Below are 15,593 nucleotides of genomic sequence, written 5' to 3' on the forward strand. Positions count from 1 at the left end.
GTCCTGATGAAGGGTCTTGGCCCAAAACGTCGACTGTACCTCTTCCTATAGATGCTGCTTGGCCTGCTGTGTTCACCAACAACTTTGATGTGTGTGGTTAGTCATACACTATCTCTATTAGAAACAAAAATGGGATTGAGTTTTAACCGTTTTATTATCTTCCCACCCAATTCAAGCTAACCTCTTTCTGGTGGTTCAAGTATATTTATGTGAAGGAAAGATACTTACGGACTTCTGTATTTGTTTAATTATCCAGTTTGTTTCAAAGGTTTCTGGACATTATTAATAGAAGTATTTTGTTTGTCTGTTTCTCAGTACCTATTGTGAAGCAGCAAACTTTGGCTCTGGAGGATTCGCCCCTTTTGGACTTTTTGGAATTTTCTCAGGAGCTGCAACGTGCTTCTATGCCTTTGTAGGATTTGACTGTATTGCAGCTACAGGTACAGACCAAAGTTTATGCAAATAACATTCAAATTTCAGAAGGTGATAATGATGAAAGTTTTCAATGCCTGTTTCGCAGGAGCTTTAATTGTCTTTTATACAGCCAAAGTAATGCCCATGCATTCCATGTATCTAGCCCAAAGCATTTCTGGTGCCACCTTGATAAGGAATTTCAAGTCTGAAAATAAGTGCCCAAGTGTGCAGAGAGGCTTGGTTGGCAATACTATGTATTATTGAACATGTATCAGCACAATTTACCTTCCTCACAAATGTGCAGCTGTACTCAGATTTCAAGCTCCTACATGGAACTGGGTGACTACCTTTGTTTCTGTTTTGCTAGCCAACACCATAGAAAATAGTGGATTGGCTTGTTCTACAGTAGAAGTGGAAATGTTGCTGCATTATGATTAGGTCTATCAGTATTGGACTTCCTAAAACACCGAGAATTTCCTTTTCCCCTGCCCCAGCATTCTCTATATGCATGCCCCTCTCAGTGCCAGTTTCGATGTTGACAGATCGTTCTTCATCTGCTTCCAGTGTCTGTAGAGGTTGAATATACTGAGCATTTAAAATAACACAAGGAGAGGATAGAGAGGAAAGTTGGCAATGCATATTTACCCCATATGCACCTTCAGAAATGAGCGGTGAGATGGAAGTGAAAAGCAATAGGACTGAATAAGGACTTTTAGATCATCCCCAAAGCAAGTCGACAACCTTAGCAAATTCCTTCCTCACCGTTTCCCCACTGTGACTAGACCATGTTGACCCCCTCCCCACCTTCATTTCTGCTGCATCTAGTTGTGTACCACCTTCTGCAAGACAGATCGCAATGTGTGATTGAGCATTACTGGGGTGAGCTGACAGCTGATTTTACCAGGTTATAGTAAAGTCAGCTGTCAATTCAATTTTGCAAGGTTAGGAAGAGCAAGAGGAGCATTAGTCATTGAGGATGAAATTACTCCTATAATGAGATAATACAAGAGATAAGTAAACAATAAAGACTTTTCATATAGAATTAAATAGAATAGGAATTAAGATCTGTAGGGAATGAACATGATCTTGGGAGTATCAACTGTAAAATGCTAGAATATATCAATACCAGACCTAGGAAAGCATGTGACGGCTTTTGTAGCAAGATTTTAACTTCCATATAGATTGGATCAAGCAGATAAGCTTCTGTCTGAAAGATGGTAAGATTGGCCCAGCTCTGTATTTTCATCACATCTTGATTTTGTGCCAGATTTTCAACGCTTTATGGTTCTGCCACTTTACATCTCTCCCTTGTTTATTGTTGTTTCCAGGCGAAGAAGCAAAAAATCCTCAGAAGTCAATTCCTATCGGGATTGTTGTTTCCCTGTTGATCTGCTTTGTGGCATACTTTGGAGTGTCCGCTGCTCTCACGCTCATGATGCCATACTACATCCTGGATGATGAAAGCCCATTGCCAAAGGCCTTCCAGTATGTTGGCTGGGACCATGCACGATACCTTGTGGCAGTTGGCTCTCTCTGTGCCCTCTCCACCAGGTAACAGAACTTTTATTCAGGGTAACTACTCGGATCCACTAGGCTTTAGATAATGTCTCCGATATAGTTCAGTGAGTCTAATCAGCCACAGATCAGGAATAAAATAAAAAGAACTGTAGAGCTGGGAAAGTAAAAAAAAAGTCAGAAGAACTGATCAGAGTTCTGATAGGTCATTAGTCTGAGCTGTTATTTCTCTTTCCACAAGTGCTGGCTAATCTGATGAGTACATCCAGCAATTTTAGGTCTGACTGAGTGTTCGGACCCTAGAATGTGCTAGTTAGGGCGTCTAGAGTGTTACATTAGGCGCAACAATGCCTTTGGTCTATGAAGGAATCTCTGGGAGTTTCTTCTCCTCAGTCCTAACCAGGGGTTTGCACACTGTTTCGCCTCTTGCCACTGCTCATTGTTAGAAAAGTGCCCTATCATTACTGCTAATGATATAAATGAGATGAGCATTCCAGTTGCGCAGCTTGTCAGCAGTCACTGTCAGGAATAATGACCACCAGGCCTGTCATTGGAAGTTGGTTTTATATAGTGAAATAAAGATTTGCATTTTCAGGAGGTGGCATGGGAGAAAGAGAATGACTTAAATAATATATCATTAATCTCTAAATAATGCCAGTAGCTCTGATTGCAAAACTTCTTAAGGCATGTAGCACAAATTGAATCTACCCAAAAGAAACACAGTAAGTCATAAATTTTTATGTAACAACAGCACTTGTATAAGAGAGGTGAAGTAAGTTAAGCAGTTCTTGATCTCATTTCCACTGTCTTCTCCTCTAGTCTGTTAGGCTCCATGTTCCCTATGCCACGTGTCATATATGCTATGGCTGAAGATGGATTGCTCTTCCGCTTCCTAGGGAATATGAACAAAAAAACCAAGACACCGGTACATGCAACCATTGTTTCTGGCATTGTGGCTGGTGAGTAATGGAGTTGGAAGTAATCATTTTCCAGTGAAATACTGCTCTCCTGGGAGTTTTGTCAATTAATTCCTTGTTCAGTGAATAAAGATACAAATATGTATAATAGTCAAGTGAAGAAAGCTTGTGTTATGCTTTCAGGGTATTTCCACTCAATGGCCTGCTTAATATCAAACTCCCTCTCATTCCTGAATGAACAATTAGATGACTTAAAAAATAAACTTCCTCTAGATCTTAATCTTATCACACACAAGTAACTTGCAGAACTAACAGAGTACTTAAATGCTTATAATGACAATCCCCTTTTAAGAAAGATACATTTGGATATTTTTTTTACTTGGTGGAAGGAGTGACCATATAAATGAAGAGTGTATGAGGTTGACAGTGTAAACTACCTTATGAATATACTCAAATTTGTTTCTGTTTTGTTCTAGCTATCATGGCACTGTTCTTTGATCTAGACGTCCTAGTCGACCTTATGTCTATTGGTACATTGCTTGCCTATTCTTTGGTGGCAGTTTGTGTTCTTATCCTCAGGTGAGTTAGTTCGTAGTTTCTGGTGCCATTCTTCTCCAGCCAACGATTAGCAGTTTATTGCAAGATTTCAGCAACTGTGAAACGTGGTTGATATGCAGAGGATCCTTATAAACAAAGGTTTTATTGTTATTCACTTGTGTGATGAAGATCAGCATTTATTGAAATCCTTGCTTTTAAGAAGCTGGCAATTCCATCTTGATTATTGTAAAGCTATTCCTGAAGATAGTTGAAATATAGGCTCCATTGTTTATACTCGGCAAAGTTGAAGCAACAGTAATATATTTACAGATCACAGCAGTGTTCAACTTCCAGGTGGAGACACAAAGGGTTAATCTTGGCTTTATTCTGTTTGCAGATATCAGCCTTCTCAGCTTGTTAAATGTGATAAGGACGAAATAACTCCATTTGGAGAAAACAAAGGCAACCTGGAAAACCAAGTCAACAATGAGGACAAGACTTCATTGACCTTAAAGCTGCTATTTAACCCAAAGGAAAATCACCCCACTAAAAATTCTGGATTAATTATTTACATAAGTGCTGGAATTTTGTGTAAGTTTTTTTGTGACATTTTTGTGGAACATTCTGTGTGAATGATCATTTGACTGGTTGTGATATCACTGAATGCAGTTATGACGAGTTTACACTCATTATGCCTATGAACATAATAGAAATTGTAATTTATGATCCATACACGGATATGGTGGATTTAGGATCCAATAAAGAAAGAGATATGATCATGTTATTTCACATGGGGTTTGGTGAGCAGCCAGGACACATTTTTCTTAATGATGAACTTTTATTCCAAAGTTATTACTACTGAGGGGGGGGGGTGGGAAGAAACAAGAAACAATCTTATGTGATTGGTGTAAAATGTTGGTTGAGACTAAACAGTTATTTTCTGTATCTAATGTGCACCCAGAGAGAGAGAGTTTAATTTAGTCAGCCCTGGCTCATTAAACACTAGCCCATTTTTTTCATTGAATAACAAAATTTGTGTCGTACCTTACATCTTTAAAAATTCCTGTCTTATTCCATTCCAGCATTTGTCTTGACTTGTATTTCCATTATTATTGCCAAATATCATGTGGAAATACTGAACGCACACGTCTTCTGGGTAATGCTGCTTGGGGCTCTCTGTCTGGTGGTTGTAGTCATTACATTCGTGATGTGGAAACAGCCACAAAGTAAAGTGCCACTTACTTTTAAGGTAAATCTTTCAATCTCCTTTTTCTATCGGAAAAGTAGCAGTGATTCCTATCTTCCTTAGTTATATTTCCAGTTATTTATTTCCACTATTTGAATTAAGACACACTGCAGTGAAATACAATAATATCTAGGTTGCCTTTTGCTTATCTTAATCACTGCCAAAGTTTGGAGTGCATGTGTATCATCCCCCAAGATCTCTTGTCCTTGAGAATACACAATTGAGGTGACTTTGCACCATGTTTCAATCAGTAAGGAAGAAAAACTGATCTCTCCTTGAGTATTAGAACAAAAAGCTGTGATAAAATAGAAAATTATGTAAATTCTTGGTAAGGCAGGCAGTATATAGAGAGAACAAAATATTATTTGCTCCACAGCTGCTATCTGACCTAAGTATTTCCATCATGTACAGTACTTAGATTTTGTGAAATATGCTATCTTCATAGTTTAAGCAAATACTGATCACTGCCCTTTGTCTTTCTAGGTACCACTCCTCCCCTTTATACCTATCGCCAGTGTCTTCATAAATGTTTACTTGATGGTGATGATGAGTTTGAACACCTGGGCAATGTTTGGAATTTGGATGCTTATCGGTAACTATAAACAAACTTGTACTTCTTATATACTCACTGTCTGATAAGCAAACCATTAATATCCCTAAAAGCACTAGATCCTTTTTCATTAATACCCCTGTTAAAATAGTATAGAAATTCATTGTGACCAGCTTTTGCTTTTGAAGTTGAATAAAAATTGCAGATGCTGGAAATGTGAGATAAAAACAGAGAAATTGCTAGAAATACTCAACAGGCCAGGCAGCATCTGTGAAAGGAGAAATAAAGTTTATGATCAATATTTTTTGTCAGAACCAGGAAAGAGAGAAAACAAGCTAGTTTTAAGACAGTAAGTGGGAGGCAGGATGGGTTTGACAGAGGGGCAATCTCTGATAGGGTGAGACCATGATTGCCATGCGATATGTTGTGGAGGTCATGCAGTCAATGGTTTTTTGGAGCCTTTTAGTGATGGGGTGGGGGGAAGAACAGGTTTATTCAAAACTAGTAATTACAGCAATTAAGGAATGAGGATGCAGACAAGGAAATGTAAAAGAATGTAATGCAGGGCTGTAGGATGTACCAAGCAGTTGAAACTGTACTCATGGACAAAGGAATAAAAAGTTAAACTTGGAAAATCTTTTTTTTTTGCTGTAAACCATCTGTATGTTATATTATCTTGTAATAAGCCCAGGAAAAAAAAAATTACCCTTTATTCTGCTAAATATGCACTCAGATCAATCACCTACCTTTTGAAGATTTAAGATAACAATGGATATCTACAGCACGGACACTGGTTATTCATCCCAAACACTCTAGTCCAGCATTTATCTTCAGTCAACACTTTGCCCATCATTCTTCATTTAAATCTGTCAATGTAATATTTTGTTCCCTTTTCCCTTGCATGCTTGCCCAGTCTCCACTTAACTGTTTCTATGCTCACCTCACTTCTCTGTGGTTGAAAGTTCTATCCTCTCATCACTCTTTGGGTAATGAAATTCCCTCTAAATTACCTTGCTTATTTTTGGTGACTGTCTTACAATGATGGCTTCTAGATGTGCTTATTCCCACAGTGAAAATGTTCTCTACATCCTCTCTTATCAAAACTGTTAATAATTCCTTCTTGCTGTGGTGTGTTACCACAGTATTATCAGGAGTTCTATCTCAATGCGTGACTTTGACTGTAGCTTAGACAATTGAAGTTGTTGGTATACATGTCTAGACTGAAAAGGATTTTTTTTTTTGGCTCACATGAATATATTTATTTTGTATTTAAGTACAACAACTATATCTTGGCTTTCTTTTTCTATTTTATAAAATATGAGTTATTTCCTGATGAGGATAAATCATTTTGGGGCATTTTCTATGAAAACTATGAAATATATGTTGCTATAAACTTGCACTTATCTTTTAATTTCTCTAGGATTTTTGATCTACTTTGGGTATGGAATACGGAACAGCTCTGAGGGTCGTAGTCCCTATGATACACCTATTGACTCCGGAAGCCAAGAGAAAATGGACACAATGCTAGAATGCAACACTTTAATCAGTGTTGAAAAATTTAAAGAAGTGGAAACTGCGTGAATACAGAAAGATCTCTGAGAGGAAGTTCACTGAAATGTAAACTTCATTCCTAGTTACATTTAATGGTGCATAGTTATTTCTTGTGTGGAAGCAGTTATGTCTGCTGTCCATTCAGGCTAGTACCGGCTCTTAGTAGCACACTTAAGTGTACTTGGGAATAGCCTTTCAAGAGTCTCTTGTCAAGTGTTCAAGTACACGCTTCAGTTATCATAATCTATTAAAAAAAGATTTTTAGCTTCTTCTACAATTCTGATCATCAGTGTACTCTGTATCGAATGCATAACATATTTTGCACAGTGTTGAAAGAGACTGAAATGTCATTTTAGTTTCTACATATAATAGTTTCCTGAAATATGTCATATTAAATGAATTGGCATTCAGACCACTATAATAAGGATCAATGGTTTGTTTAGGTCTAGGGCCACAACACCAGTGGTGAAAATGATAAATGTCTCAGACATTCGAACTAGTATTCTCCTATGACAAGACCCTCATTTTTGAACAGGTGGGACTTCATCAGTACAACCAACTTGGATCTTCTACTTTATTTTGGGAAAAGTCAATGGCCAGATTGTGAAATTCAATAAATACACACATTATTAATATGGTGCCTTGAAAAAGTATTCAGTCTGCACAAATATTTTTACATTTTACTCTCATTTTCTAAATTTAAAATGAAGTCTTACTTTCTACAAAACATTGTGCATCATGTAATATCAAAAACAAAAATCCAAAACCTGTCAACAATTTGCTAAAAGTTAAAAACTAAAATTGTGAGAAAATTACTACGCTAACTTTCTTCAGGTGCAATATACATATTACTTTACCAACTCACCCAAATTTGTTGATGTAGAAAATTAGAAATTACTTGTTTTCAATGAATTCATAAGAATAAATACCCCATCTCTGTAAAGTCCAGCAGTATGGTAGATTTCCAACAAACCGACCAAAATTAAGACAAAAGAGTATTCAAGACAAGTAAATGATAATAAAGAAGCTCAGATCTGGGGAAGGGTATCAGACTACCCCAAAGGCACTGAACATACCTCGGAGCTCAGTGCAGTCCATTGTGAAAAGGCGAGAAAAAATATGAAACTAGAGCCACATTGCCTAGGTCAGGCCATCCCAAAACTTAGTTGCTGGAGAAGAATGGCAATTGTAGGAGAGGCTGCCAACAGTCACTCATGAGTGAGCAGCCAGTCAGTGGCTGCAACTGAGGATAAAGTTCATGGCTCCACAATCTCTTGCGGTCTTGTACAAAAAGGGTATTTATGGAAGAGAGGCAAGGAAGAAGCCCTGTTTTTTTTAAAAAGCACATTCTTACCTGTCAAGACTTTGGAAAATACTGTAAAGATGTGGAAAAAGGTCTTGTGGTAAGATGCGACTAAAGTGGAACCTTTTGGCCACGATACTAAGCAGTACATGTGGCATAAATCTATTTCTGCACATCAGTCTGGTAACACATTTTTAGCTTTTCATGCTTTATCATTTTCCCTGATTTTTTGGGCTCTACTGCAGGGGGAAGAAATGAGCATGTGATTCACAAATAAAAATTCTCAGTTAAATTGATTAAAATCCCAGGTTGTAATTCTCATTTCTGTGAACAAGGAGTTGGGGGCTGAATACTTTTTCAAGGCACTGTATATCCTGTGCCTATGCAATGGATCTGGGCTTGCTACATTAGCTTAGCACCACATATTATCTCAGTCCATTGGAGTGTTTTTGAATCCCATTAGTCTGTGCTTTAGAGGGGATTTATTAGCTCGTGTTTTAACGTGTTTCAACTGGCACAGATATTACATCATTGCTAATTAACATTGAGAACTACCAGAGTTATTTTTTGATGTAATATGTGAATGTCTTTGTGATACAAAGTTACTGTTAATAAGTTTTAACTGCAAGAGTTTAGATGTAGTTATTGCAGATGTATGCACCCTCTGCCATTATTGTGCTTTAAGAAATGTACTTGTATATATTTAATGTAGATTTTACAATATATATCAGATAACATACGTTGCAATTCATTCAAACGTCATGATATGGAGAGATGTCATGGGGAAGTAATGGACACCAGTGGAATGACTACAAAGGTTTATAAGTAAAGGTTTATACTTTGAAGTACAAGGTTGGAAATTAAGATTAAGAGCGTGACAGATTTTTGAATTTGCCAAAAGGGAGTGTAAGTTCTGGTTGATCCTTACAAATTATTCTTTTTTAACTTGCATCGAAATACACCTGTAATGACAATTAAGAATTTCTAGCGGATGGCTAATCTGCAATGCTTGTTTTATATCCTCCCCACCAAGGCATCAAAACAAAAATCTACTTGAATAACACTCAAGGGAAATGAACCCTTTTAGTTTTATTTCAAAATGGCTGAGGGATATCCCATGAGAAGCTGTATTTAAATTAGCACTGGCAAGCCAGGATTTTAAAATGCATAATAATACTTATCACTGTGAAATTTTATTTATTTCACTCCAACTAATCATCTTGCAGAGCAATTTTATCTGAACAAATCATACAAGATGAGTTGCTTTCATTTTGAAACAGTTATTTAAGTATTTTTGTATTTTAAAAGATGAAAAGTAGATTTAAAAGTTAACAGTGCTAACCATTTGTTAAATTAGCTCTTGCTACAATTGTGCTAATTAAATATTTTCAATATTAATCCAGATCATGACCAAAGAAAATATTCTCAAAACATGATTTTGTTTGCAGGCTGTATTTTCCACAATCTTATGTTTATGTTACAAAACTGATTATTTTCAAATGTATTTGAAATAAAAGATTACTGATTACCTTGAGGCAATTACTCAAATGTTTGCAGGTATTTTAAAATCTGTTTAAGATGGTTTGTATATATTTCATGCTTGAGTGTTTATCAAGTATATAAATCTGAAAATACTGATTGTGTTTAGTTTACTTTGTAAATATTTTTGTAGTGGGTTTGTTTGTCTAAAATAATGGATTCCTTATGTCAGGATTTATTAAAATGACTTAAAAACTGCTTAATTTTCTTTCATGTGCCTGATTTATTCTATTTAGTCTGGAAGCAGAGCCTACCTCAAAAGATGTAGTTTCACATCACCAGGAGAAAACTAGGCTAGTTATACCAAGTAGTTTTTATATATTCAGTCAATTTTTTGCCACTTATAGTGCTGGTAAGACATTACAAGCATGGCCTTTAACTCATAACAGCAAATTTGCCAGTAGTATAACAAGAAACACGTAAAATTATGTTAAGCTTTGCTGTACAGGGTGTCACAAGAAGAATCAAAAATGAGTACTAATATCCTGCTACAAGGAACTGTAGCTCATCTGCTGTTGCATTTTGTTCTCCAATAATGATTTAGGTTATTCTTGTCCTTGGCTCAATTGGTAGGCTTTCTTTCATCAAGCAGACCATAAACATTAGATGTTAAAGATGAAAGTCCTTTGTAGAAATTTTTCAATCAACAATGCCCTATTTGCAGAATTTTGCATATTTCTCCTTTATTTCTATTTTGATAATAACCCCATTAAGGTACCTTGGCATGTTTTGCCACATAAAATAAGAAAGAGCTTGTTGAAGTATGTTACAGAAGTAATGGCTTGGTTGTTACACTGCACCTTGATGCAAGTTTCTTTTTTGATAACATAAGTATATAGATGAACTTGTTGGGTTTCTACTACTGTTCTGGTATCAAACCCAGTCCCTATTTCCCCCCTCAAAATCCTGCTGCTTTCTGATGTTAAACAAATACAAATGCAGTTAAACACATTGTGTAGTTCATTCCCATGGCACTGCTACATCAGATTTTTATCTCTCCTGTGGGCAAAAGAAATTCCATTGGAATACCTCCAACTAAGGACAATTCTACATAATCAACTGGGTTACCCTCATCAAAACGTATTGGGTGAACCACCTGAGAGCAGTGCTCTCTACATAAAAATACACAATAGCTGACAAAAGTTTTTCTTATTGGTTAGGGTTAATTCTAAGTTTACCAACTTAAGATGATTTGAGCAAATGCATTACTTGGTCCTTCCATTTGGTTTTGGCACACCAAGGCAAGAGATAGTAAGAAAAATCATGGAACTTTGGCTCACTTTTTCATTAGCCAGAGACGATACCAATGATGCTGTAAATTAGTCTTGGTTTGGCTGAACAACGCACAATCTAACTTTGTGGCACCTTGGACAACATGGAAATGAGTAATTAAATAAAATCATATCCTATTTACATTCAGCAATGTTTACAAACTAAAATGATGGAAAAGGAATTTCCTAGAATACTAATGGATAAGGCTTCTAGCCTATACAATGGTCAGTAATAAAATATGTTTAATGTATCCAAAAGATAAGACAGAAAACCCTACTTTAAAAAATATTACAAAATTTGAACACCATTATTCAACATTAACAAAAGTAGGATATTTTATTATATTGTGCATTTAAACCAATCGGTCTGAGTAAATAAAATCAGCAAATCACCATTTAAAACAAGTATAAAAGCTACTAATTTGTTTCCTTGAAAACTGCAAGCAACCAAGTTATAAAAAAAATACGGATTTATGCAACTAAATTAAATACTAAATAATACATTCTCTAAAACTGAATTAAGGCCAGAAAGCAGCATCTATGGAAAGTGAAACAGAATTAACTTTTTTAGCTAGAAGATTGTCAAAAATCGGTTGTTGACAAATGTTTTCTGACCTGAAATGTTAATTTCTCTTTCTACAGGAGCTTTAGTTAGGAGTTTTAGGACATTTAGTATGTCACCAAAGACACTTGCAACATGGACAGCAATCTACCTGACTGCATTACCTTCTGGTATGGTGAGGCCACTGCACAGGATAGAAATAAGCTAAAGTTAGTTGTAAACTCAGTCAGCTCCATCATAGACACTAGCCTCCCCAGCAGCCAGGACATCCTCAAGGAGCGATGCCTCAAAAAGGCAGCAACCATCATTAGGGGCTCACAACACCCAGGGCCTATCCTCTTCTCATTGTTACCATCAGGGTGGAGTTAGAGGAGCCTGAAGGCACGCACTCAATGATTGAGGAATAACTTCTTCCCCTCTGCCATCAATTTTTCTGAATGGACATTGAACACATGAATGCTACATTTTTACTCATTTAAAATGTTTAATACATATACATACTTAATGTAATTTACTGTTGTTTATGTATTGCAATGTACTGTTGTCAACAAATTTCACGACATATGCCAATGATATTAAACCTGATTTTGATTCTGATTTGTCAGTGTTTCCAGCATTTTCTGCTTTTATTTCAGTTTTCCAGCAGCCACAGTTCTTTGATTTACACACAAGTCAAGCTTGATCCAAATTTCTTTACCCAGGGACAGTCTATAATTGCAGATAAGAGAACTGGGAAGTTATTTATTCACTTGGAGAAATAATTGCAGAACTACATTGGATTTATATCAGTAAAGTTTATGATGGGCAGAATTCTTTTTTATTATTATCCCTATCCATTAATACATATATAGTTGCTAGGATCATTATCACATTTGCTATAATTTTATTAAAGCAGATAGCTAAGCAAAATGCAACAGGATCATCTGTATCCAAATACAATGTTGAAAACTTGAGGGAAATGTATTATATATGCGTGTGCGTATATAGATAAATATAAATAAACTGATATAGCACTGAGAAACTTTCCTCGCCAGTAACATCTGTTCATACAAATAAACAATGATAAAATATTTTATTGCACAATGCACATTTAAATTAAACAATAAAAAGGTTAGGTAGACTGTTTGTTAGGAGTTTTTATATTTCCCTAGTGGTAGAAGAAAGAAAATAGCCTTCTACCGTCGACTTTTATGCCTCTCCCTGCGTTGGTGTCTGTCTTCATCTTTGTATCGATCTTCATCCCTTTGGCGTTTATGATCCCGTTCTCTGCTTCTGTATCGCTCTCTATCTCCATCATGCTTTTCTCTTTCCTCGCCCCTCTCTTCTCTTCTCCTTTCTCGATCTCGACTTCTCTCCCACTGCCGGTTATCCCGTGTTCTATCCATTTTGTCAACTGGTCCCTCCGTGTACAGTTCTGCTTTCAGTGCTGGCAGGCTGAAAGGCTTTCTAAACGGTCGATCCCGCCCACCAAACCGAAGCTGGCCAGATTCTTTTTTACCTCCTAATCCTCCACCAAATCTCCGTGGGACCCATCCTTTTAAAGTCCGTTCCAACTCAAAATCAACAAATATTTCATTTTGGTCCACCACTAATTTATTGCTATCCCGATGTGCCTTTAATAGTGAGCGTTCATCCTTATATTCAATGAAAGCATAGCATTTGGAAAACCCAGTGACAATGTCCCTCACAAGCCTCAATCTACGGATGTCTCCGAATCTGGAGAATGTGTCTTTTAACTTTTCCTCTGTTGTCTGAGGATTCAACCTGGCAACAAAGAGTGTCAGGTGGGGATCTCCTATAACACCCTTATTGGGTCTGTATTTGGCTGCAATTGCTCTTGAGACAGCTCGGTCGTGGGGTTCCTCATCAGTCCCATCAATGCTTCCAGCTTTTAATGGGTTGTATTGTTTTGCAATTGGAGTCCATAGTTCATTCATCATGCTGAAACACAAACAAGTATGGAATTAAACCAGTGAAAGACAGTTTAAAAAAATCAGCATCACACTCAACTACAACTGTAGTACCCACGCCTCGGTCCCAGAAACCTGGTAGAAATGGATACAATAAACACCAAGATGGGCATTAATTGGATTCTGCTTTGACCAGCTGGCACATAAATGATGACAAACCTATATTGATGCATGGTATTAATATCACGGCTCAAAATGACCTTTCTCACACACAATATTGACATCTGATCACTGCAATAAACAGTCAGCAAAATCCATGAGCACCTTCCACTCCAAATAAAATTATCAAACACAACTTCTAATTATTTCCCAACAAAACAAGGAACTCTAAGATTGCCCAGTTCAATTCTGACAAGTCCTTGCCTTGAGCCTTTGCACTGAGCTTGAAAATTATGGATTTTGTGGACTACTGTATCTAGGACTGCTTTCTGGTCATTTCAAGTTCACATGTCACTGAATTCATACAAATGAAAGAAAGAGATCACACACATTATTTACAGAGTGATATACAGTCTGAACAAATGTATTGAAAAACATGTCCAATGACGTGCTACAAACTCAACTTTTTAAATATATATTGACATTCTAATTACCATATTTACTCACCAGTTCTAATCTTCGGTCTTGCATTTTTAGTTTCAAGATGTGAATCAAACTGTATTTGGTCTGTATTAACAACTTACATTAGGTGGCTCAAATGACAACAAAAAGCACCTATATATGTCCACTACCAAATAATTTCCTGCAATATTCCAACAATTGCTTATACCAAAGCAACACACACAAAATGATGGAGGAAATCAGCAGGTCAGGTTGCTTTTATAGGAGAGAATAAACAATCGAGACCCTTCTTCAGAACTGAGAAGGAAGGAGGAAGGTGCCTCCCCTCTGATGCTGCAGAAGTGGGAGTCTATTTCCATAAAAGTAAAACAATTCGTGGTCAACAATTCTGGTCAAATGAAATCCCCAGTCCTGCACTCTACGACAACAAAAACAACCAATGACTCCTAGGAAGTGTACACATTGATAGCAGAAGGCGATGCAGGAGGCAGCTGTGACCATCTGGGAACTTAACACAAAGACTCAGGCCCGGAGTGTTCTGCCTTGTGCATTTATCCGCTGAATTTTGGGAAAATTTCTTTACAAATAAACCCCCGCCTACATTTTTAACAAGTGTGACAATAATTTAAAATTAGATGCAAAATAATTTTCTGCGGATGTTGGGCCTCAGGCCGAGCGCGGGAATGCTATGATAGGAGCCAGGGGAAGCAGACAAGCTAGGCACACTTCCTCAGAAGAAACGACACGATCAAAGAAAAACTTACCTGCTGAAGACCAGTGCAGTGAATGAATGAGCTACCAGTCCGGGAGCGGGATTCACCCAAACGCCTATGGGCATTTCCGGTCCGACCGTTCTGCGCTCCGACTCATTCGTTTGCGACTGGAGACAGAACATGGTTCCGGCTGGGTGCTGGGACTTGCAAGTGAAGGCAGAATAAATTCGTTTCTGGAGATCAGAAACATTCTATTGCTTCCTAAGTTTTCTTTACTTGACTGTCAATTTCTAAATAGCACATAAACTTGTCCAGGATAATTTTCTGTTTAAATTATTGCCGTTGCACCTTAAGATTTCAGCAACACACATCAAAGTTGCTGGTGAACGCAGCAGGCCAGGCAGCATCTCTAGGAAGAGGTGTAGTCGACGTTTCAGGCCGAGACCCTTCGTCAGGACTAACTGAAGGAAGAGCTAGTAAGAGATTCCAGTGTCTTTTTGTGTCAGTCTATGTATGACACAAGGAACTTCAGAGGATGGATCAAACAATCTTGTTGGAGGAATTCAGCAGGTCAAACAACATCTGTGGAGGGAAGGGAATTGACGTTTTGGGTTTAAAATTTGCATTGTTTGTTTTTGCAAGAAGCTGAGCCAACCCCGAACCCATTAGAAATACATTACGGTTGCCAGTTGAAAACATGGCTGGTTACGTCAAAGTGAAATTCCTTTCCTGGAGTAATGTAAAAAGAAAAAAAATGAGGTAGTGTAGTCATTATAAGAGTTGTAGATCTGGAGAAGGTTACTGTGACTGAGACCTTGCAAAGAGAATAGAGAAGTCATGTAGGAATTCAGGAATATGGATAAGAATTTTAAAACTGAGGTATTACTGGACTTGAAGCAATTGTAGCAGAAACTGGTGGATGGGATGCAATACAGAATGTAAAT

General features: G+C 37.2%; 2 protein-coding genes across 5 annotated transcripts in view; one reads left to right on the forward strand and one right to left on the reverse strand.

Annotated features, from left to right (window-relative positions):
- The window catches only part of LOC140204230 (cationic amino acid transporter 3-like), a 158,463-nt gene extending 146,461 nt beyond the window's left edge, over positions 1-12,002 (forward strand). For all 4 annotated transcript variants that reach the window (XM_072270768.1, XM_072270766.1, XM_072270765.1 and 1 more), the window contains 8 exons: positions 316-440; positions 1,743-1,965; positions 2,749-2,888; positions 3,323-3,425; positions 3,781-3,974; positions 4,466-4,632; positions 5,113-5,221; positions 6,600-12,002. In XM_072270768.1, the coding sequence (XP_072126869.1) occupies positions 316-440; positions 1,743-1,965; positions 2,749-2,888; positions 3,323-3,425; positions 3,781-3,974; positions 4,466-4,632; positions 5,113-5,221; positions 6,600-6,760 (1,222 nt within the window). In that variant the 3' untranslated portion in view covers positions 6,761-12,002. The remainder of the gene's footprint in view (positions 1-315; positions 441-1,742; positions 1,966-2,748; positions 2,889-3,322; positions 3,426-3,780; positions 3,975-4,465; positions 4,633-5,112; positions 5,222-6,599) is intronic.
- Positions 11,172-14,780, reverse strand: snrnp35 (small nuclear ribonucleoprotein 35 (U11/U12)). Its single transcript, XM_072270769.1, has 2 exons — positions 14,701-14,780; positions 11,172-13,346 (listed from the first exon to the last, which is right to left on the reverse strand). The coding sequence occupies exons 1-2, from the start codon at positions 14,772-14,774 to the stop codon at positions 12,581-12,583; spliced, it is 840 nt and encodes a 279-aa protein (XP_072126870.1). The 5' UTR covers positions 14,775-14,780; the 3' UTR covers positions 11,172-12,580.
- Between the last annotated feature and the right edge of the window lie 813 nt (positions 14,781-15,593).

Source organism: Mobula birostris, chromosome 10 (assembly GCF_030028105.1).
Source record: "Mobula birostris isolate sMobBir1 chromosome 10, sMobBir1.hap1, whole genome shotgun sequence".
In the NCBI taxonomy this organism is placed as follows: Eukaryota; Metazoa; Chordata; class Chondrichthyes; order Myliobatiformes; family Myliobatidae; genus Mobula; species Mobula birostris.

Coding starts and splice junctions, on each gene's coding strand:
- snrnp35 (XM_072270769.1), bottom strand. CDS start 14,774: ATGCCCATAGGCGTTTGGGTGAATCCCGCTCCCGGACTGGTAGCTCAT. Junction 13,347..14,700: donor ACTGCACTGGTCTTCAGCAG/GTAAGTTTTTCT, acceptor TTTGTGTTTCAG/CATGATGAATGAACTATGGA.